This window comes from Formica exsecta, unplaced genomic scaffold (genome assembly GCF_003651465.1).
Source record: "Formica exsecta isolate Colony F162 unplaced genomic scaffold, ASM365146v1 scaffold155, whole genome shotgun sequence".
In the NCBI taxonomy this organism is placed as follows: Eukaryota; Metazoa; Arthropoda; class Insecta; order Hymenoptera; family Formicidae; genus Formica; species Formica exsecta.
The window spans coordinates 628,374-651,349 of NW_021848872.1; the positions used below are offsets into that span (position 1 = coordinate 628,374).

General features: G+C 40.4%; 1 protein-coding gene across 2 annotated transcripts in view; it reads right to left on the reverse strand.

Annotated features, from left to right (window-relative positions):
* Nucleotides 1-22,976, reverse strand: part of LOC115233019 (semaphorin-2A) — a 367,181-nt gene that overhangs the window by 260,337 nt on the left and 83,868 nt on the right. The window contains exon 3 of one of the 2 annotated variants that reach the window (XM_029803231.1): nucleotides 19,327-19,531. In XM_029803231.1, the coding sequence (XP_029659091.1) occupies nucleotides 19,327-19,332 (6 nt within the window). In that variant the 5' untranslated portion in view covers nucleotides 19,333-19,531. The remainder of the gene's footprint in view (nucleotides 1-19,326; nucleotides 19,532-22,976) is intronic. The other variant, XM_029803230.1, reaches the window with a different exon arrangement.

Here is a 22,976-nt window from a genome sequence, read left to right on the forward strand (position 1 = left end):
CGCAGGGTCTTTTCCCTAGAATCTTAGAGTAGGCGAAGTCGTGCCGCGCTAAAATAATAATTCGGCCAGCGTCCTCGAATAATAAGGCCTCATTAATACCGCGACGACACGAACGATAATGAAGAAGCGCGATAGTAGACAATGCCCTCATCGTGAGATTGTCAGAGTCGAGAAATATATATTCAAAGCATGAATATTTATATTTTTTCAATTGACATTAACATATTTCGCGCGCGTAAGATACAATAAAAAAAACTTAAATAAACTGATGTGATTATTTAATTAGTTGATAATATTATGATCATATTATGTGTGGATAAATACATTTGTAGAGCAATTTACACCCGAGATTAATTCGTCTGTTAAATCTAGTTGCACTAAATCAATTATGTTGTGCATTTGGCCAGGGCGACTGGTTTACAATGCGCATTAACTAAATGAAAACTCAAAGCCAGGCTACATGAAATTTAATTCTTCCCGTTCTTTATCCCGTCCAACTGTAATAATACGAATAAACGATGCTCTGGCATATCGATGTTCGAAGGGGAAAGACTCGTAAATCGTTAAATAATTGATCATTCGCGTTTTAATATCGACGTGATTTAATGGCTCGTGATGTGCTCTCACGACAAAGCCATAGATATATGTTAAAACAACTAATTGAATTAAATGGCAAAAAATGGCCGATACTGTCGCTAGTATTTTTCGCAAAGGGATTTCTATTATTAATTTACGATTCGAGATCTCGCGAGATTATACATTCCTTCGTGAAAGCCATCGACATCGAAACAAATGGGAAAAAATGTGCGATACGTGTATTACTATAATGATTATTTTATTGATATATCATTGGTGTCATATAATATAGGTATATTGACGGACTTTGTGATAAAACAACTTCTATACACTCTACAAAAATAATAAAACAGATTATTTCTCGTATAATAAACAATGATATATCATTAAAATTCTAGACAATAAGCGAAATTCCTGACAGTACATGACTCGATCTCTGTTTTCTTATGGGCGAGTTACGTCGAACGGGAAATGTAAGAGGGACATCGAATCGGGCCTGACAACGACAAATATTTGAATTAATTTGTATGACAATCTCGAGCGCGGTCGACCCTCGCAAAACCTTACGTACCCATCAGCCCCGTATTCAGTCACGTCGGAAGTTTATGGCGGAGTTCACCGTCGAGCATACAGAGTTCATTTGCGAAAGCAGATAACGCTTTTCTGTCGAACGTCTACTGATACGGACAATTTCTACGGCGGCATGTTTATAATCCTGCGCAGTCTCGCGCTACGAGCTCGTAAAATATTGATCGTCTTCCTAGCAAAAACGAGATATATAACTTTAGCTGTTATTTAGTCGTAAAAAAGAAAAAAAGAACGATTTATGTGTGGACACGCGCGCGAGCAATTTTATTACGTTAGACTATAAATTAGCGGACTTGAGTCCGCTGAAATCAGAGCGAATGCGTATAATATATACAACATCGTTCTACAGAAATGCCTTAATTAATTTACAGCTTCCCTCCGCGCTCCGAAAATAACCATGAGCGTTACAACATGCGACATTCTTATGCAAACATTGGAAACACCAACGCACCGAACGTTATTGCACGTCAAATATTTCCCGAGTTGTGAAAATATCCGGCCAAATGCGTCACGCAGTTTGAAAAAATAAAAGAACATTCTCGCGCGCGCACGTTTACATCCCCCGAAACGGCGTAAAATTGCGCAAAGCGATGCTCACTTGAATTCAAACGGTACGCGGCGAGTGCGACTCATGTCGCCGACACGACGATTTCGACGTGGATTGTATTGACGCGTGATGTGCCTTTAGGAAAAGCATTTTATCGCTCAAACGCAGCTCGACGCTCTATGGAGGAAAAAATGCGGCACAAAAGCCGCGCGCCGTTAAGCTGTCGAAACTGTTGTACGCGAGTTCGTAGATGCCATTCGTAAAAAAATCCGACAACTTCAGTCGACGAAAAAAGGGAGAAGCACAGAGTGGAAGATAATAACGCCGAGCACGATCGTCTCGTTCTTGCGCGGATTTTCATCTCGCGCAAGTCACGCGTTTCCCTCGCGAAAAAAGAGAGGTATGCGCATGTTGGTCGTCGTCCCTTCTTATTGAAATAGATCTCCGGATCTCCCTTATTAAAAGATAATACTCTGGAGGCTTAATTCACGCGGACGTAAATTACCGCGGTTCCTTTGTTAAATACGCGTGCACAGAATTCGGTAATTAATATGACCGCGGGCCACAGGATAATCCTAAAGACACACCGTATGAATTACACCAAGCGAAAAATGTCGTCCTCGCGCGAACACAGACATATAATTTATACAAGTGTCTGACAAAAGGATTTACTGTATTTTAAGTACTATTCCATAAAATAAAAATGTTCGTTATTTTTATAGTATCCCCGGTGATCGGTGAAGTATTGCTTTATTCACCGTATCATTCACGACGATGTATTCTCGATTTTTCTGTATTTATCGCAATGTATTTCGGCACACTGTGAATATAAACGATTGTATTTATCACGGAAATTACGGTAGACATGAACTACGAGACAAAAAAGAATCTAGAAAAATAAAAAGTTTAATTAAAAATTCTAAAAAAGATTACACATATATCTTCTACATATATATAGCGCATTTCACTTATTTAATAATTTTTCTTTGAAGTAAAGCTTGATATAAAGTATAAAATAAATTTTCCTGATGTTTACATGTCTATATACATATGTACTTATGTCACACGAAGAGCTGTATAACTTGACAGAACTTCACGACGATTTAAAGTGTCGATAAAAGGGAATGCAAATGTATGTGGATACATAAAAAAATGATTTGAAATAGAAATGGAGAGACAGAGTAGTGTAAGCCACAAAAGTTCCTTTGATGTGCACACATCGTGTGAACTATGATTGAAATTTAAATAAAAATTCAAATATTAAAGCATTGCTATTATATAAAATAATTCACATACGTTTTCTGTAAAACTATAAGTGATATAAAATATTTTATAAAAACTTTTATAAAAGTTATGTGCATCTACATAAATTGCTGATAAATATACGATATATATTTATAAACGATTAGTAAACGGAATGTTTCATATAGCAATAAAATTATTGCGAATTTTCCGATTTATTATGAATTCACAACACATTAACAGAATTTAGACGATCGTATAAGAGAGATTTATCAGAAATTCTCTGCACGTCGCAATATACCGACGTATTTGCTCTGATCGTGGACTAATAAGCCCACCAGTTTCATAAAGAGAACCCTTGGCTAAATACTCGGCAGCTCCCTTCATCCTGTCGCAGCGTCGTGGCTTCCTCCGAGAGAGTTTAATCATCGTCGACCTTGACATAAAAGTCGAAAGCTCTTGGCTTGTAATCATTGATCATATAATGCGAATCTTCTATTGTATCGTAAGCTTTTCTAAAAGCGATATGAAGATATAGTAAGATGTTCAATCGTTCTTAACACATAAATAATGTGTTCTATCTACGCAAAATGATAATATTAAAAATACAAATTTAAGATATTCTCCCTTTAGGAAAATTCTATAAATACTCTTGCCAGCCAATATTTTCTATATACACCCTCGTATACATTACGCAGCAATCTACTATAGCATGAGTCACTATAGCTTCCAATCTCTTGGTCAGAACACATCAATGCACTTTCACGAGGTTGGTTTCATGCTTCCTGCCCTCATCCAGAATAAAATCCCCTAAAATTCGTCACGCCGCGTAACCAGAGAACGCGCTCGCCCATGGAATGCACATCTCATAATGTTCATCATCGATGGATTACGCGAATAACCATCACGATGGTGGGAATTCCTAAACGCATATTAAGCGCGTTCGCGGTGCACGTAAAAGATTAACTCATTAAAGTTTTACGAGGGCGTTAAGGCGTAACGGAGATCATCCTCCTCGCGAGCATCTCGCGGGAGAATCTACGGAGGTCGATGAAAACCGTTCTAACCGATCCCTTATGCAATATGCAACCTGGACCACCTGGCGCGGATTTCGCATGCTCCCTCGTTAATCGACCTCTTCACGGACGGGAGAAGGAAAGCGCACGGAGCGAGCGAGAAAGGCGAGAGGTGAATCAACAAACAAGAGAGTCCGTAACGAGATAGCGCCAATTTTGACGCAAAGTTTCTCCTCTACTATGTTAATCCTGTTAATCCGGCCCAATCTGGGATGGGTATTGCTTCGATAAGGAACCCAGAGAGTTTCCTTAGCATGCCATATTGGATGCAATCGCGTCAGATCAATTGTTTGGCGGCGAGTTTCAACGCTAACTTCAATCAGTGGTACCTTATTGATCTATCCCACAACTAGTTTGACTTTTACTTTATACTTTGCATGTATGTGTTTATTTAAAAGTAGATTTTTATTTTTATTAAAACATTGGAATATATTAAACATCAAAAACTCCTGTCTCATTATTAAAAAGAAAAATGATTAAAATAATCTATAATCATTGTTGACTTTTTGAAAGAATAAGATTACTTTTCAAAAATATCTATTTGTTCGCATTTTTCTACAAATTTTCTATAAATCCTTAAAAGTGCAGCTTTTATTTTTATACGATATATTTAATAGAAAACAGCTGTTCCTCAAAAACTAAATTTTTTCTACGAAACCAAATCCACGCAGATATAAGCACACCTTTTTCGCCTTACGTCAACACCTTAAAATCGATCGCCTGAAAAACTCCTCTCTTCCCCCAGATGCAACCCGCTTTCTGTAGACCGCCGTGCTCGGTTTTCCAATGGTATTCGCACATCGGGAATCAGGGATTCCCGCAAAAATTAAACGGCGGAGCGCGGCGGGGTGCGAGGAACGAGCGTCTGGCTCTGGCTGGGTATTCGTAATCGAAGATTATTTTTCCGAGCCGATAATAAGGGGACGGGCGGACAAGAGCGGCTGGGAAGGGATTTAAGCGTAGGTGGCAGTGAGGCGTGATATTGATACTCCTCCATCTCTCGAAGGGTGACGATTCTTCCGTTCTTCCCCATCATACTTCTATCCCGCACCGAACAGTTCGCTTCCACTCTCTATTACTGCTTGCCAACCACGCATTTCTCTCTCTTTCTCTCTCTCTCTTCTCTACTTTTAAAACTGGCAGCACAACAGTGAGCGAGCAGGATTTTTACGATAACAGATTAAAGGATTTCAAGTCGTCTGGCGCGCGAAGAACAAATCCAAAAACGTACTTTCCAAAGTCGTTGCTTCGTAGTATAGTCAGCATTTTATTTCCTTCGTAGCGACGTCATTCCCGAAAAATTCTTGACTCACCATACGAGCAATCTTTCAAACTCGAGTTATCGATCGTAAAATATTATGCGAGAGCTCTACATACGTGTCTTGAAAAATACTTGCGTATAAATTTCTTCGATATCATAAATGGCAAAGATAACGAAAATATTATGCAATATTCAGAATATAAGCAAGTTCTTTGTTTTCTTTAATTTTCTCAAAACATTATCAAGCTGCTCTTTATAATTAAATCATATCAAAATTTGATTATCCTCTATGGTCTTAAATATAACGGAAGCATGAAATACATGGTATATATAACGGAAAAGTAGAAATTCGCACAACTAAAATTGCGTATAATAACCTGCGCTTATCTTACAAACCATTTATTTAACTCCATTCACAGGTGGAAGCGAACGATCGATCCTACGGATAATTACGGCCTTCATCAAAAGTTTCGGTTGATGAACAAGGGAAAAGGACACGTGGCGCGGCAGCTTTTAAGAGAAAACTTCACTAATCGCCGATGTGCTCGCGTACCTATTTAATCATGCCAAAAAGTTTTCAACATACTTCCGGGGTTACGTGGAGGTCGGTCGACTGGGAAGAGTAGAACGGGTCGTTCGATAACGCGGCTATGGAGACCAGTAGATTTTCGGTTACGTACCAATGTAGGTCGACGACCGCAACCGCCGAATGCACCACGGAAGCACATCTCTCGTACCTACATACATACGTACACATATATATTTTTTTTTTCGAATCGCGCGCTTCGACAGTCGATGCATCGGAATGCAATTCTATTTCACGCGATAGTCTATCGCGCGAACAGAGCGCGCGTTTACGTATGCAGCACCGCAGTAACGCGAGTATCGTATGCACACACCTTACACTGATATACGACGGGAAAACACAGCTCTGAAAGTTATTTACGACTTCCTCTCCACCCGTAACCCGCGGGTCCGCCACGTACACGCGGCCACGCGTACACGCATACGTGCATGTATACATAAAAGCCATCTGCGATAAGTTAATTTAAAAGAGCTCGTTACCGGGACTGAATTGCGCGTACGTTTAAAGTGCGCCATTTCATTTCCACGAGAAAAGAAACGGAACGCACCGGCTATTGTTGCGCCTGACATTTTATTGCCGAAAGTGCGCGAGAAGAAGAGAGAGCGGCATAAAACGATTGTATCTTTAATTTTAGCAATGCAATATAATGCGCAATTGTTGGTACGACTAGAAAAAAATGCTGATTTTTTTAAAAATACACGATATTATAACGTGGAATTTAATATGCGTTTAATGAATATATGCATACGTTGCAAAGATGCACTCACTGCACTCTACATTTCTCGAATATCTCGCGGAAGGTTCGAGTTTCCGAAAAGTCTCGTATTGCTGCCGGTACGTTCCCTTTCCTCTCTTTCTCTCATTCTCGTTCGTTTCCCCGCGGTAACGTTTCGAAATTCTCGAATTTTCAAAGGTGCCAGATATGAGTTTCCGGGAAATCGGCACGACATCAAAGCCAGCGCACTGCCGTTTGTGTAATTCCGACCAATCCTCTTTGCTACCTCAGATAATTTTGCACGGAATATCGGATGAAGAGACAAGCATCTCTCTCTTCATCGCGTATCCGAACCGGCTAATGTCGCGTGGCGCGGTGATTCAAACGAGAATAGTAGACCGCTAGTAGATAATTCAATACGTAACGAGTATCGGTAAGCATATCGAACGCATTACGGTAACGAGATCTGATGATGCGAATCTAAAATCGCGACTTGGCGCGCTGGCAGCGCGAGCGTTTTCCCGTCGGTCGACTCAGTAAACCGGCTTTGGAAATACGTGCGAACCGGGGTTTGGGGTTGTATTGATCGGGGGGTTGCTGGCTGCGCGGCGTGTTGGTGACTGAGGCACGCAGCGGGTGCCTCTAGTCGCCTCATGTAACAAACGAAATTCGAACGAAAAGCGGCCTTGACCAACTGACGGTTTCACACCGACGATACGTCTCTCTATCTGTTGTAAATGATAAAAAAAAAAAAAAAAACTGATGTACGAGGCGCTCACGCAAGCGCGCAAAAGCTGCGTAATCTCGGCGAATCGTGTCCGCGGCACGTACACGTTGCTATTATTAACGATAAACCGACCAGCGTTAGCATAGAGCACCGCTAAGAATTTAAGCGAAACGATTTAAGCCACGGTAAAGCCAGAAAAAGGAACGCCCGGCACGTAAACGATACGCACACCTGCGTAACGATTAAACTACCTGATTAACCGGTTTACGAATAATTCCAGTTTATGATCGTACTATCTCTGCGGATCTTTACAAGCGCGTGTGTAAGAAAATTAAAAAATGGAACATGTGTGCGGGAGGTACATGAACGATCGACCGCGCGACCAAAGATTACGTATCCCTGAATGACGAAGGGTGGAAATACGTCAGTGTGGTGTGATAACCTTCGATTACCGGACACGAGAGGAAACAGAAGAATAGGGTCGATAGCCGTGCTTTTGTCCAATTAATTCCCGGATTTCGTGCACGAATCCTCTCATTAGTTAAGTAACACAAAAAAACAACAATGAACGCTTTTATCTCATTCGATTTCAGAAATCGAGGATGAATAAATATACAATTCCGCTCGATTGTATACGATGAAAGAGGAGATTCGAAATACTCTCATGCAATTGTATAAAAATCAGAGAATCCTGAGCCGGAAATTACAAATGAATCTAAAACCTACAAATTTCCGTGGATTCGCGAGGATTTTGCATATCGTCGACCGACACACGTGATGAAAGAGACAAATCAAGACAGATGGAAAACGAGAAAGTACAGAAAGTGTGAGAAAGAAGTACGAGAGTGTATCCAGCGGAGAAGGGAGACGGTTCGGCAAGCTTCCGGCAAGCTTGCAGCATCGTCTGCACTGCAGATAGCGAGTTTCCCTTCCCGCGGGAGTGCCGCGTCGATGTTACTTCGCGTCTTCGTGGCCATGTAACTGTTGGGAAGTAACACAAACCGAGAAACAATACGAAATAAGAATGATAATTCGGCGCAACTCGAGATCGCTCCGCCCGCTAATCCTAAAGCACGCAAATTTATGGTTTCGATTCACGCAATCTCCAAAACTATCTTGATAACTTAACTCCTTTTTGTCTCACTTTCTCTTTACGTTCCCTTGTTCTCTTAGGTTTAACGCATCTCTCGACGCAATTACCGGTATTAACGACACTGTCGCGACGATATATACGACTGCCGTGTTAATAATTGAAAGATTGAAGGTGAATCTTCATAACTCGAAGGGATCGATAGTCAGTCGCGTAATAATATATACTTTTCCTTCAAATCAAACTATAAAATTGAAACACGCGTGCTTATGAAATGAAAAATTTATATACATCAATAAGTACCCTTTCTTTAATTAATTAATTAATTTCGCACCAATGTCAAGATCCCAAGTTTAAATTTGACGTAAATTTCGCATTCCGGGAGCTTTAATTTATTTCAGTAGCATATTTAACGCAATGCTCGCCTCTCGCTTATCGATGGAGGATTCGAATTACAAGCGCCCAAAGGCTTACAACATAGCAGTTATTTTTATAGCCACGGGCAATGCACGGTTGATCGCAGTCACCTGGAAAGAGGGAAAGGGACACGAGCGATATAAAAGAGCCTAGATATGGTACGGTGGTGTACTTCGATTCGGCGAAAGAGGAAGCGACTCGGGTCGGCGCGAACTATCGGCTCGGCAATGTTATCGGCCTCGTACTACCACATCGAAATAATGGTTCTTTTGAAACGCGGTTTTCGCTTCTGTTAACAGACGTTACGTGTCAATGGGTCGTCGCGCGCGCCTTTCGATCGGATTGTACGCTTGAAACCTGCTCGCTGTAAACCACGGAGTCGTTCGCGATCACTTGTAGTATGTGCAAGCACGTGATACGGTCGTAATGCCGATGTTGTCGAAGATCAAAAGATCGTAAAGGCGAGACAAGTTCGATATTCTATGACATGAACTAGTAGCGGGAAGAAATCGGAAATCCAGTCTTTTGCGCATATTTGTTTCTAAGATATTTGTAAAGATTATGATTCGGAGATGGATTACGCATGAACAAAAAGAATCGAGGTTAAAAATGTAACAGTTTTTTGAGCGATGGGAGTTATACGAGAAATCAAACTGACTCAAATCATGTACGCTTGAAACCTATATGCTTGAAACCTGCTCGCTGTAAAACCACGGAGTCGTTCGCGATCACTTGTAGTATGTGCAAGCACGTGATACGGTCGTAATGCCGATGTTGTCGAAGATCAAAAGATCGTAAAGGCGAGACAAGTTCGATATTCTATGACATGAACTAGTAGCGGGAAGAAATCGGAAATCCAGTCTTTTGCGCATATTTGTTTCTAAGATATTTGTAAAGATTATGATTCGGAGATGGATTACGCATGAACAAAAAGAATCGAGGTTAAAAATGTAACAGTTTTTTGAGCGATGGGAGTTATACGAGAAATCAAACTGACTCAAATCAATAAGTGCTGTTGAATATTACGTTACATGATGTTTCTTTCGACATTTAATATTATACTTTCAAATAATTATCGTTATCGATCGCAATTAACACGGTATGAACTATCCTCATTTACAGTACGCAAATTCTATTTAACAAGTCGGTGTCAATCAAATTAATTATGTATTAATTTGATCAATATACGCATCCGACATTACGCTAATACGCTATTGCTATGCAAACGCTATAATTATCAAATATTGATTATCTCAAACAATACTTGTACGAAAAAAACCCATGAGAAAAAGACTCGCGTAAACGGCCAGGAAATATTTTTATATCAACTAAGGAAGAGAATATTCAACGAGATTAAAAAAAAAAATCAGAATTTGTCTTTCATTTAAATGTCTCATACCAGATGTTTTTTTCTCGCGCATGAATAAATATTAAATCTGGAGAGGGTGTTTACATCAGTTTATATTCGCTTTCCACTTCTGCAGTTGAGGCAATCAAGAAAAACGTTTTTTTAAAAGCAGGACAATGTTTAGAATAATGTGGAACATTATTATTAAGCTCGGCAAGCAGAGAAGATCTTTACACGGGTAGAATATTTAAAGCAAAATCCTCAGTTACGCGTCTTGCAAAGGAAGCACGTCGCGAAATACACGGGATTCTGGGACCACTGTCATGTGCGCGACGCTCATTCGAGATGGATGCACGTGCGTCGTTCGAGGACCATCCGCGTACTTTCGCTTTCTCGCCTAATCGACTAAGTTCGGAGTCTGGAAAAACTTGCACGCGTTGGCAAAGTTCGCACAGTAACACGCACGGCGTCGTCGTCTCAGGTTGCGATCGACAGCGTTTCACTCCCCTTTCGAGTCGAATTTCCAGCGATTGATATACGTAAGGCCATTTTCCTACATGTGCAAAACTTGTGCGAGGGGCGCGGCTGAAATTATCGTAAGCTCTCACACGGATATTTCCACATCTTTCTTCATCTCGCAATATTTCTTTTTTCTTATCTCCCAGAAAATTCTCGCGCGCACACGCCTACCGGAAGAAAAAATATCAGATGGGATATGACGAAGCTTTGTATGATTTAACGCATACGTTTTGCTCTTCTTGCTACAGAAAAACGGAATACGATTTTCAATTGACGTTATCTCGACGAAGCTGGTGCGACAAATGTCGAAAGCACGGAGATAACTTGTCTTCTCGTACATACAAAGATAAAATTAATTGTTACGATTTAATTTCTACTCTCTTTTCTCGGAATACCTCTATTGCCGACAATACATTCGCCGCATTGTACGCGAGAATAGATCAAACGTGTGTTAACTGAACGGCGATTTCAACGGACGCCAATTCGTCATTATGCAAAGCCATGTACATAGAAAGCACTTGGAAAGAGTCGTTTTAATTAATTAAAACAACGCGACGAATTCACATGTCTGCCGCTGACAGTTCCAATTTAAAGTCGGATTATTCGAAATGTGGATATCGACAGGCGGAGATTTGCATCTCAAATTCGAATATTCTAAATGTTACCCCTATTAAATTACCCTCCCCCCAAATTTTTTAATACCACTTTACTTATATCACGTGGTCCGCGCAACTGACGTTTCAGCGCCATATCCTGCCAAACGCAACGAATACTTAATTCAAGAATAAGATATCTTAATATAATATTAATAGACTAGTATTTTGGTACCTGTAATATAACTTTCAAGCATCTAATTTTTTAATAACACTTTACTCTTGTACAGTGATTGCATGATAATGTCATACAAGAGTAAAGTAATATCAAAATTTAGATGCTCGAAAATTATCAGTGTCAAAATTATTCGTTTAAAAAAGTTTTTTATTGCTTTTCTTCATAATATTCACGAGCAAATGTACTGCCGTTGGAAAGCATACAGGTAAAAGATGCTTGTTGTGCGCTATCGGAGTTAAACTTGAGGAATTCGCATCAGACGGCAGCTCCGCCGGCCCGACATTACCGATCATTTCGCTGGAATTAATGCAAGGCTGTCGTTTCCCGTAATAACGGTAATAAGAGCGTTTTACATCCCCGACGCGATATTCACGGAAGCATGGAAAAGCTAGACGGCAATTGCGCTTCGCCAACGTAAAACGGTATGCCGATTACATTAGAAATACGTTCCATTCTCTGAACGCGCGTTTACCGACTACCGGAGGTCGCGCACGTGCGTTCGTTGCCCCGCAGGAAATTGCACATGCAAATCGGGCTTTTTTCTTATACGACGTCGTAACTATCCCGTCTCCGAAGCAAACCTCACATAATATATGAGAGCGTTTCAGCATTTGAATAGAAGCGCAATGTGCCACCAAATAGGCGATTTAATCCGCGATTAAGAAATTGCGTCAAACTGTGAGTAAAATCGGTTATTTATATCTGTATTCGCGCGTGTTTCCGCACGAAAGAAAAACAAGGGACGACAACTATATATAAATAAATATAGCAGCTAAAACATATGCTTGCGAGAAGGTAACATTAAACGCTGTTAAAACATTTTCTGCCGTTAGAAATAGAATCGTCCGACTTTCAGGAAAGAAGGAAAGATAACATTTTTCTGACCGAGATCTCGCAGCAGAATTCAAAGAAATACGAAACGAAACAGTGAATCGAGAAAGTGAATAAGCAAGTCGAGGAAAAATAAAGAAGGAAGTGGTACGGGCGCTCCATGCATGGTTGCAAATGAGGCCACAGATGCGCCAAGCGATAAGAGATGATGGAAAGTGGTTCGTGAAAAGAGCCATCGCGGTAGCTCTTGGCGGTGACAAGTAAGAGGAACCGTTGCAGCTGCAACGCGCGGTGCAGCTGCGAGACGTTTCTGCCACCACCGCTGTGAATAAGCATTTCGTTCGTGTAACGAGAAAGTGCGGCGCGCGTACGGTGCGGAAGGTACCGTGAGCACTCTGCTTTATGCGATCGCGCGTTCAAATCGTCCTAACGAAGTGGCCGACTTCCGCAATTTACTGTCAAACGGGGTCCTCGCTTCAACTGCTCGACCGTACTGAATGTAAATCGCGGGAAGAATGGCACTGCGAATGAGAGAAACTGGAACGAATGCCAGCAAGAGAATCAAGAGAGGATCCTCGTTGAGAAAAGAAATCTCGCTTTTTTTATCGTCCTGTCTCTTTTTTTTATATAGTATCGAAATTTATATAAAAAGCCATTGTATTTAACGTCTATGAGATAGATAAAACATTACAGCGGTTGAGATAAAAAAAAAACTTCACAAGTGCGTATAGGGATAGATCCATCTTAAAACCCGATGGGCATTTAATCGACAGCCTTGAAAAGACGAAGAGGGGGAACCTTCAAGATTTGCCATTCTGGTAATTGAAACCTGGCGTGAGCCTCGAGGCGGGGAAGGTTTAATAGCCAAAGTTAGTCGCGTTTCTATGCAAATTAAATGCTTACAGCCATCGAGAGGTGAGCTACGTGGGGTGGCAATAGCGGTGGCCGTTTTCCCCTCGCTGTTTATCTACCGGGAGGTTCTTGGACGACTCGCAACGTAAATAGTTAGTGCCTGTGGGCTGCGACGAACGGCCAACGTGTGCGGAATAACGATAAGCCTGTAACACTGCTGAACAAGAGACTATATTTATGTGTCTCGCATGTTCCACGTTTTTCTTCGTCCACCAACCGTTGCTAAAAGCGTTCCGAAGTTTCGGCGCGTACCCAGCACGCGCATTAACGTCGCAAAACATCGCGTAAACTCGCTCGGAAAAGCGAAACAACTAGACCCGAACACTTGGTTACGTTACTGTACGTTCTCTTTCTCTCCGTAAGCGTAGAAGAAATTCATGCAGGTGTTCGCGATATTCTAATCAATACTTCACATAGTAACAAACTTCTAAACGATAATCTTACGTTTCGAGAAAAAAAAAAAAAAAAAAAAAAAAAAACAAATGCGAAAAATCTCTGACACACGAATAATCTTGGACTCAATGCTACACATATAGCGATTTGGGTGAAAGAAGCGAAAGAAATGTCTCATCCTCGATTTAGAGAAAAAAAGAGAGAAAGAGAGAAAGAGAACTCCTATTTACACTTAGCTTTATTGCTTTCCGGACAAATGCGTACGGGCTGAGTCAGCCCAGCATTAAAAGCCCTTTCGTGAGGCGTGGTTATCAGCTGGCGTCGATCAATCTGGTTACGAATGAGGCAAATGAGAACGTCGAAAAAGGATACCGACAACAGAAGACGGCCGATTACCTCATCAACAATGTTTTAGTATTCTCTTTTTCCCTTTCCCTAGAAATCTCCCATTTTGAATGCAATCTGAACCGCACGCGACATACGTTAGATTTGTGTTTAAGGATGAAAACTTTAAACTTTATAAACTACGCGAACACAAGCGGACGAGTAGTATTCGTCACTCTACAGGCAGGGTCGTGTGGGAAGGGACAACGATAAGTATCTAGTCGGCAGAGGTGCCGTTCTCACCCATTCGATCGATATATACGGCCGACCGCCGCCCGACATCAGCGGGGTAATAACGAAAGTACGGTAACGGGGGCAACGCGGCCCTTTGTGGTGTATCTCACGTACCGACAGCACGAGAGAGTCAGGCATTTCGGGAATCGCATAAATTTTGCAAACCAGAGGGTGTACCGCTTCCACGAGGGGGTTAATAGATATTCGTCTTTGAATCGGGGGCTATCGCTAAAGCAATATTTTACGTATTTCTCTGAGCTGAACATACGACATTATTCGAATCATAAAGTATAATGTGCTCTTTTCAAGCTGTAAATAATTAAAAATGCTCTGTATATAGATATAAAAAGATTTCTTTGTATGAAAAGAGAATGAATACAACTGGAACAAATAACACGGTAATTTTCTTGGTTGAATTTCAAGCAGATTTTTCTTTGTGTGCAATAACGACTAGTTAGTTATAAAAAAGATAATTGATTCTATAAAAAGATCGTTGATTGATATCTTTTGCAGACCAATTAAATTCTGATCTCAAATTGAAAGCTTATTATAATCATTTTTCTTTTTTTCGATCTTGCGTTTGATTTATCAATGTTTTTTGTACAATTATATAACATGCTTTAACTGCAAGGATGAAATTCCAGAGCACATTTAATATATTTTTTAATAATTTGATATTTATTATTATATTATTACTGATTTTTCACTAGAAACACATGTTATAAGTACGGAAATATTATATTATATCATATAAGCGCAGCGGATATAATTGATAAATGGATTTTCCATAACCGCATAAACATAATGCAAGCAGGGAAACTAACTGAAGATAATCCAAAGATTTATGCTAGCACAATTGCGTGCTCCATCAATCTAATGATTTGAGTTCGCAAGCCGGCCCATTATTACTAATGCGCGGATAGTAACGGCATTTTGTACAGGCGAATACGCCGCTGTAAATGATTCCATAGTAACCATATAAAGGCAAATCTCGCATTCGATACGTATGCGGTTCCATTATTATCAATTACATTGCGAAAAAATGTTATGACAACTTCGCATACTATCGGTTTTTCGTACGTTTCTATCGATTCTCCTTTTCTTCCTCATTTTACCGTAATCCGCTCGCGATATCACAATTTTTAGTCTAACAATGATAACACGAAAGTGCAGTCAAAAGAGTTTTCCGATTAAGATTTTCGAAATATCAAAAGAAATGTATACGCGATCCTGGGTAAATCTTTCGATATTATACCATCGCTACGTTTTAAATGTCTACCGATTAATTCGATAAAGTAAATCACGTTTCGAGCAAAATCCGTTGGCAATTGCTCGACTTTATATAAGACATAATGAAAAATTCTTTAACGATGGGGGGGGGGAAATACCCCGCGTCGTGTCGAACTACAATCTCTTGTTCTCACAACGCGAATTTCCCGGGAAATTGAGATGTTTGCTTTACCTTCGTATCTTTACTTTGCTCGCGCTTTTTTTTCCCGCCTTCATTTCCTCCTATCATTTGCAGTCCTAGTATTTGAAGTATAAGCTGAGTATACTTTAGTTTGACCAGCATTTTCCATTCTTAATTTCTCCGCTCCCTCCGTATTCGCGCCTTACGGCAACTTATTAGTATGCAGACCTCCCTCGCGATTCCACGCGGGCTTGCGCATGCAAATTTTTTATAACGTGGCTACGCGATACAACCCGTCGTAGTCGAATAAATATCCTTCCTTCTCCGCATCGTCCCAAGCGAACAGGCGGTGATTTTGCAAAAGCGTGAATTGCTTCTTATGTGAAACCCTGTTATAACCGTTGATTTTATACATCATCACCCGTGATCATGCTATTTCCTATAACAATCGCAAAAAACCGAGTACGGCTATTGTTGCGTTAAATACTTCAAATATAACATTGTTTTTTTATTCCAATGTTTTTTATGCGACTGTGAAAAAAACTTATTTCAGAATCTAATTTAAGATATATTCCATTTATGAATTGTGAAAATTATAATGGATTGGGAAAGGCTAGTCGATCATCGAATAAATTAGTTAATCGATAAAATTTTACTCTATAGTGAGAACAACACTGTTGTCACACACAATGTATAACTCACTGAATATATTTAGCAAAGAAACTTCGCCAATATCGATAAGTGAGTTGGTAATCAGCTGTCACGAAACTCATACCAATAATCGTGACACAAATTACGCTTTTCAGAAGGAATAAAATAAATCAGCAAAAATTTTTGTTAATTAGAATAGGGGAGGCAAAATGAGGGACGAGATAAAAAAAGGGGTGTATACAAGACATTTTTTAAACTGAGAAACGAAAGGCTAAAGGGAGGATAGAGTAGAAACTCATTTAAACTTTTTTTTTAACAACGATCAATTAAATGGCGCGATCGTTTCGAATCGTTCGACCGAACGAAATCGGGTATTTCGTTGGAACTTTCAACAGCATTGGTTGCACGAAATATTTCCCATCCCGCTTTTATTTTTCAATCTCCACCATCAGACGATTGATTTCGAATGAATTCTGTTACGTAATTCAAACGATATCACTGTATTGTAATCTCATCCTCATGATGGATATATTTAACGTTGAATGGTCGATTGATTAAACACAATTATTGACCGAGTCAGTTTTAACAATTGTTCTTTGTAAGAGATAAAGAGAAGTCATTTGTTGCAACATGTTGGACTCACACAATAGTAGATTTAATCAATTCCACGCACGTATTCGTTCGTAACTACATAGAATGTCATTATAACGATTCTGCTCATAATATTGCAAAAGAATGCAAGTATAAATAATAAAAGATTCTCGCAATGGCATTACCGGCTTGCCATCGTTCGCGCAAAGAACAGCGTAATATTACGCTCGCGAATTCGTTCTGCCATTAAGACATTATCTTAAAACTCGTTTTTCCGAGAAAGTCTCAGTTCTTAGTTTAACGCTACGGTGCGCAGGTGAAAGGGACTATAACATCTTATTCTATTTAAACACTCGTAATAAAAGAAACGGTGCGGGCTCTTCAACGAGAAAACTCTTCAAACAATCGTTGCGACGGATTTAATAACAAACAGTACTAGAATGCAAAGAAATGCCTTTTATATAGTCAACGCATATATAGTCAATGCTTGTGAAAAATATATACAATATCCAACGATTGCAAACCTTTTCTTTCTCTCCTGTTTCTTTATTTATTTTCTAAGCAAGTATTCGATCTTAAGTATATCATTGAAAATCTGAATACAATTTAGCATACGATAACATCATTATCGAAATCCCAGAAAAGAACAACTCCAAAACTCGCGATTATAATGTTTAACAACCGCGAAAATATATTTCTTGTTTCTTTAAAAGATTTATAATTTATTTTCTAAGCATAAAACAAATTCGCCCAATAAACAAGATATCAAATAATTATTTGCTGTCATGATAATGATAAACATTTTCTCATTTGACTTTATTTCATATAGTTTCTATATCTCACTTAATTTTTTCGCGTTTTAAGCCTTCTCAATCCTTATCGGTATATAGATTCACGTTACAAATAGAATTACGAATTCCTGAGCATTCATTTAAGAAAACAGTCTTATAAATACGAGTCATTTTCCTGAAATCTACAAACCAACGGGAGTCTAAGGCACTTAAATAAGATTGGATTCAGCTTATCTGCTTTACGAGCGACATAAAACTGCGGGTATTCGCGTCGACGCATTCAGGATTTCGGAGACTGATATCAATTAAGATCGATTACGTTCCATCCTAAAAATCGTGATGCGGACCCTGTCCTCGCGGTTGCCATTGATACGCCGAAACGGTCGTAAAATAAAGATTTGGCCAAAAGAGAGTGTGCCGTGGGTGCCATGGCATCTCCCTCGAGGGTTACTTCGTCCCATCGTAACCGCCCGGTAGGATCCACTACCAGGATAGCGCGCACACACTCGAGCTGTGATACCGCAGGGGCGGATCGGCCCAACGCTCAACCTGAATACTGATTCTCGACCGACGCATATATTACCACCGTGGATAAAAGACATTTGCATTTTGATGGACTGCGCCGAGTGCATTTGACGTTTCGTATGCATTTCGCTGGGCGCACACATCTTAGCACGCTGCCGCGTGTGCGTGTGAAGAAAAAATTCAGTCTTACCTATATTTATCACCCAATGTTGCACGCCCATGCATACAGCCGTTTGTATTTATCTCGCGCCGCGCGAATCCTTTGAAGATATCTCGTCGCAATCAACTTGTCGTTATATCGTGAATCGCGCATAAAATCGAGCGTTGCAGATACATCGTCGAACATTGCATCTCGCGGTTTTACGCATGTATATACATAGGTAAAAAAAAATTTGAATAAAAAAAGTATTAAAAAATTGCTGAAAACTCAGAGAGAGAGAGAGAGAGAGAGAAAATTAAAAAATATTTTGTATATGTTTCCGAATACGACTTATTATACAGCAACGTGAAATAATAAACTAGAAAGTGTACTTATACGAAGAGTTTTTCGTTTACCATGGATATTTTATATTCCGCGCAGACTTCGCTACATCGATATCAGAAGCGCAATACTAGTCATGTATCACTAATTCATGCTTGAATATTTTGGGTGTAAATTCGCATTCACCGCGCTGCGCCAAAAGCCTCCCGAACAGCTCGGAAAAATCAATTGCCGAAACTTCGATATCGGATTCGAGCGCGAAAACGTGGTACGACCAGCCTGGGATTGCACGGACAATGGTGCGAAAGAAGTGGCAAATTGAAAAACCGTCCTACGACCGAGAACAAAATCTGGGAGAACGGGAGAGAGAGTTTTACGCGTCCGCGCGAGGGACAGGGTCCGTACAAAAGCCATAATATCTGCCGAATATCCTTCGATTCGGCCGCCGACGGTTCCGTCCATGACGGAAAACCCACCAGGTAATGATCGGTAATTCACATTTAAACGCGTTCAACCGCCGAGTTCGCTCAACGGAAAATAATAACTCGTCGGCGAAACGTCGGTCGAAATAACACAGAAACTCGTTGAAACGACAAACTCACCATTATCCTCGAGCGCTTCTCCCTCTCGACGGCAATGTGTAACACACGATCCCTCGCGCTTGCACTGTCACAGCTGCACGTTCTTCTTTAAAACAATCGTTCCATCGCATGTAATCCGATGGTCGTCACACTGCGCACTTGCGCCGACATAGCGGCATTCTTATTCCAGCAAACCAGCAACGTTCGACTGTGTGCAACATGTCTGAAAAATAGAAATGTTACGATTGAAAATATGTCTCATGAATTAATCAAACATTAAATTTAAATAATTTCTCGTTGTTAAACGTAACCATATTTTTTATATTTTATTAATATAAATATACATGATTTTTAATATATCGTAAAATGTATTTTTTTTAAATAAATTTTTAAAGTGTTTTAAGAATTGTAAAATAAAAATATTCAAAGCTTTCCAACTAGATTTATTGTACGACTCTGTATGTAGGTATAACCATAGTAACTTTATAGCAAAGGTATAAGAGTTTGTTACTCGAAACTTCCAACTTCCCTTCAAACCATCTAAATATGGCATACACGATCCATCAAGTAGAAGGTATGTCGAAATATACGCGCGGTATGTAGAGGGTTTACGAGGGCGCGTAGGGTTCCTCCCCAATACCAATTCATATCCCGTGGATATAACGTGCAACCTTAGGTTCTCCCATGGTGGAGCTAGAGCGAGCATTATCTCCGCTTACAGGTAAATAACCAAGAGAAACTTGAAGCACGAAACAGGAAAATTACTCCTTTGACACGTTGCAGGTTATCGTAGAGGAAAAAGGCTGCGTGCCGGGAGTGCGGTGAGGGGCGAAGGAAACGGGTAGCCGGAGAACGGAGGACTTCCAGGAAAACTTGCGAACCCGAGGGAACGCTTGAGAAGCTTTATAACTTCGACAACCTTAAATCGGCAAAACTGCCGTGTCTCTGGTAGTCGTAGAGCGCGTCTAAGACGGAATGAGGAAAGCAGGAGTAAGGAAGGTAAAATCGACGGGAAGGACACGTCGGGGATAGCCGAGCCGGTCCGGGAAAAGGGAATGAAGGGAATGAAGGGCGCGAGAAGAAAGTAGTTGCACGTACTCCACTTTGAAAGATAGAACGAGGATAGCGGGATGACTATGATTCTCCGCCATTGTCCGTTTTCTTTGATGAAACGGCTTGCTCTGCAACTCGCTCGTCCGAGCACTTCGGCTACGTTGGCTATTTCGAACGACGTAGTATCCATATTTTTCCAAACTATGTCTTTTACCATAAAATAGCACGATTAAATATGTTCATCGATGAGCTTATGAATCTTAATGAATAGAATCGTTTTATAACTTTATACACGAGACATAAAATATCTTTTATTGATTGTATCTATATATGATATAAAGTTATTGTATTCGCATAATTACGAAATAATCAAGGAATTGTGTGAATTTAGCGAAAAAAAAAATTAACGTGTTCTTTTTCGAAATACGACTACACTAATTTACCTCTCCTACATACGGTACAACGGACTGTGTGTAATGTAAGTTAATTACATGTTATGATGATGCATCGCACCGCTAGAATAAAACAAATGAAGGCTGCACAGCGTGTAAAGTAAACAATATCTCTTTTCGTAATTCCGTACACTATACATATGTAATAAATCATATTTTAATCACAGTTTTCTAACAATGATTCATGTAAAGAATTACGTCGTCGAAAGATCTATCATATTAAAGGGTAATTACGATAATATCATCAATTATATTTTCGCTTTCATTACACAATGCAAATGAGAAAAAGAAGATGTTACTCTCTGTATCTCGAATAACACCATTCGTTACGTGTACGACAATCAAAAGTAGAAAGACACCGTAACGCTGGTAGAACGATACAAGTTCGCGGTCTGTGTCGGGGGTGTCGGAAAATACCTGCGCATCCCTCGTAGTCTGCGCGACGAAGAGTCGCGTCGGGGATCGGCATCGTCGGCCGAGTCACCCCTAGGCGACTCACCTCTTCTTCCTCCCCCTGTTCCGCGATCCCTCGGAAAAAAACTCAGGCTTGCATTTCAGTAAAGAGCCAACCCATCCGCGTGCATGGACAATGGGACCAGACGCCAAGCCAGACACTCCCCCCACCATCGTCGACAACGCCCTTTCTTTCGCAGCCACGCGTGTCTGTCTGCCTGCGTGCGTGCGTGCGTGCGTGCGCGCGTGCACGTCACCGCCGGCAAACTTCCTCGCGTCTCATCCTCGCTCTCGACGACGACGGAGATGGTGTCTGGCTGCTTTTTCCGCGACGATGCTCGTTCGTCCTTCGCGTCAGACATATACATCCCCGGTACAACGGCGCGGAAAACAATTATCTTTCCCACCGGATGCAAGGCTGCACTTCCCTGTAGACTTTCGACGCCGCGCTCGTAAATCCGGATTAAAAGCGACGTAAATCGGCGCACGATCGAACGTCTCCCTCTGTAGACATGCGTAATGTAATTAACTTTTTCACGGTCAGAAAAGCCGAATCTCATTAAAGATCCCGAGTTCTCGATTAAAAAATAAGTGATTTATTTTATTCTATGCCTCGAAGTATTAAATGAAAAGATGAAAAGATCGCATCAGGTTTCAATATATTATTTGTAAATAATATATTTACGCTAAATGTTCCATGTATATCGAGAATATGAACCGAAATATCTCGCGACGGCCGAAGATATTTCGCTTCGAGACCACCCGCGTATGCGTGGGTAACTCTATTCATATATTGTGCGTACATCCCTGCAACTGCGTCGTGCAAACGGCGGAGAGCATTTATCGAAGAACCGGCATTTTCACACCCTCGACAAACGACGTGGAAAGTACGAAACTAGAAGCCAACGGGCCCCTTTGTTTTCGGTCTGTTCTCTGTCTATCTCTCCCTCTTTATCCTTCGACGGCTATGGTTATTGTCATAGTCGATGACTATGAGCACTCGTTCAGACCGAAATAGTTCCCCCGTTTGTATTTTATTTTTGTATCTTCATAGTGCTCGTCGTCACACATCTCGTTCAAAAGTAACATGTGGCATCGGTTAATAATAATATTATATCTACATATGTACGGTCGGGTTTCCGTCATCCGTAAACGAGCTTAGACCACGAGAGTGGCTGCCATCCAAACATCGTACCAACCGTGAAGAGTTTCGCGCCGGGAAATGTTTTTCTCTCCTGCCGCGAAACAAAAATTCGCTCTACCGCGGTTCACCTCCGCCGCCGCGTTTCTGTCAACGTCGTCGCTTTTTCCGACTCGTTGATGAGAATTTCCAGTCTCGATGTACACGGTTTAAATAATTTTTTTTTTTTTTTTTCTCGAGCCGTCGGGTATCTCATATATCTCAGATATTTGATTCAATTGTAGTAATTCAAAAATAGAAAAATATTCAAACCTTTCATAAAAGTACAATATCTTACTTTATCAATCAGATATAATTGAAGACGCAAGTAAATCAATAAAATTATTTACATTAAAAAGAGAGAACATTATAATCATGAATATATTAACTTATAAATTTGTATTTCAAAGCTTGAACATGATCGGATCCCCGTATTAATGCGAAAGTATTCGATGCTTCTCTTTACCGTCTGGTGAATTTATCGAATGTAATAATGATTCCGGGCCATCATGTCGCGGGATCTATCACCG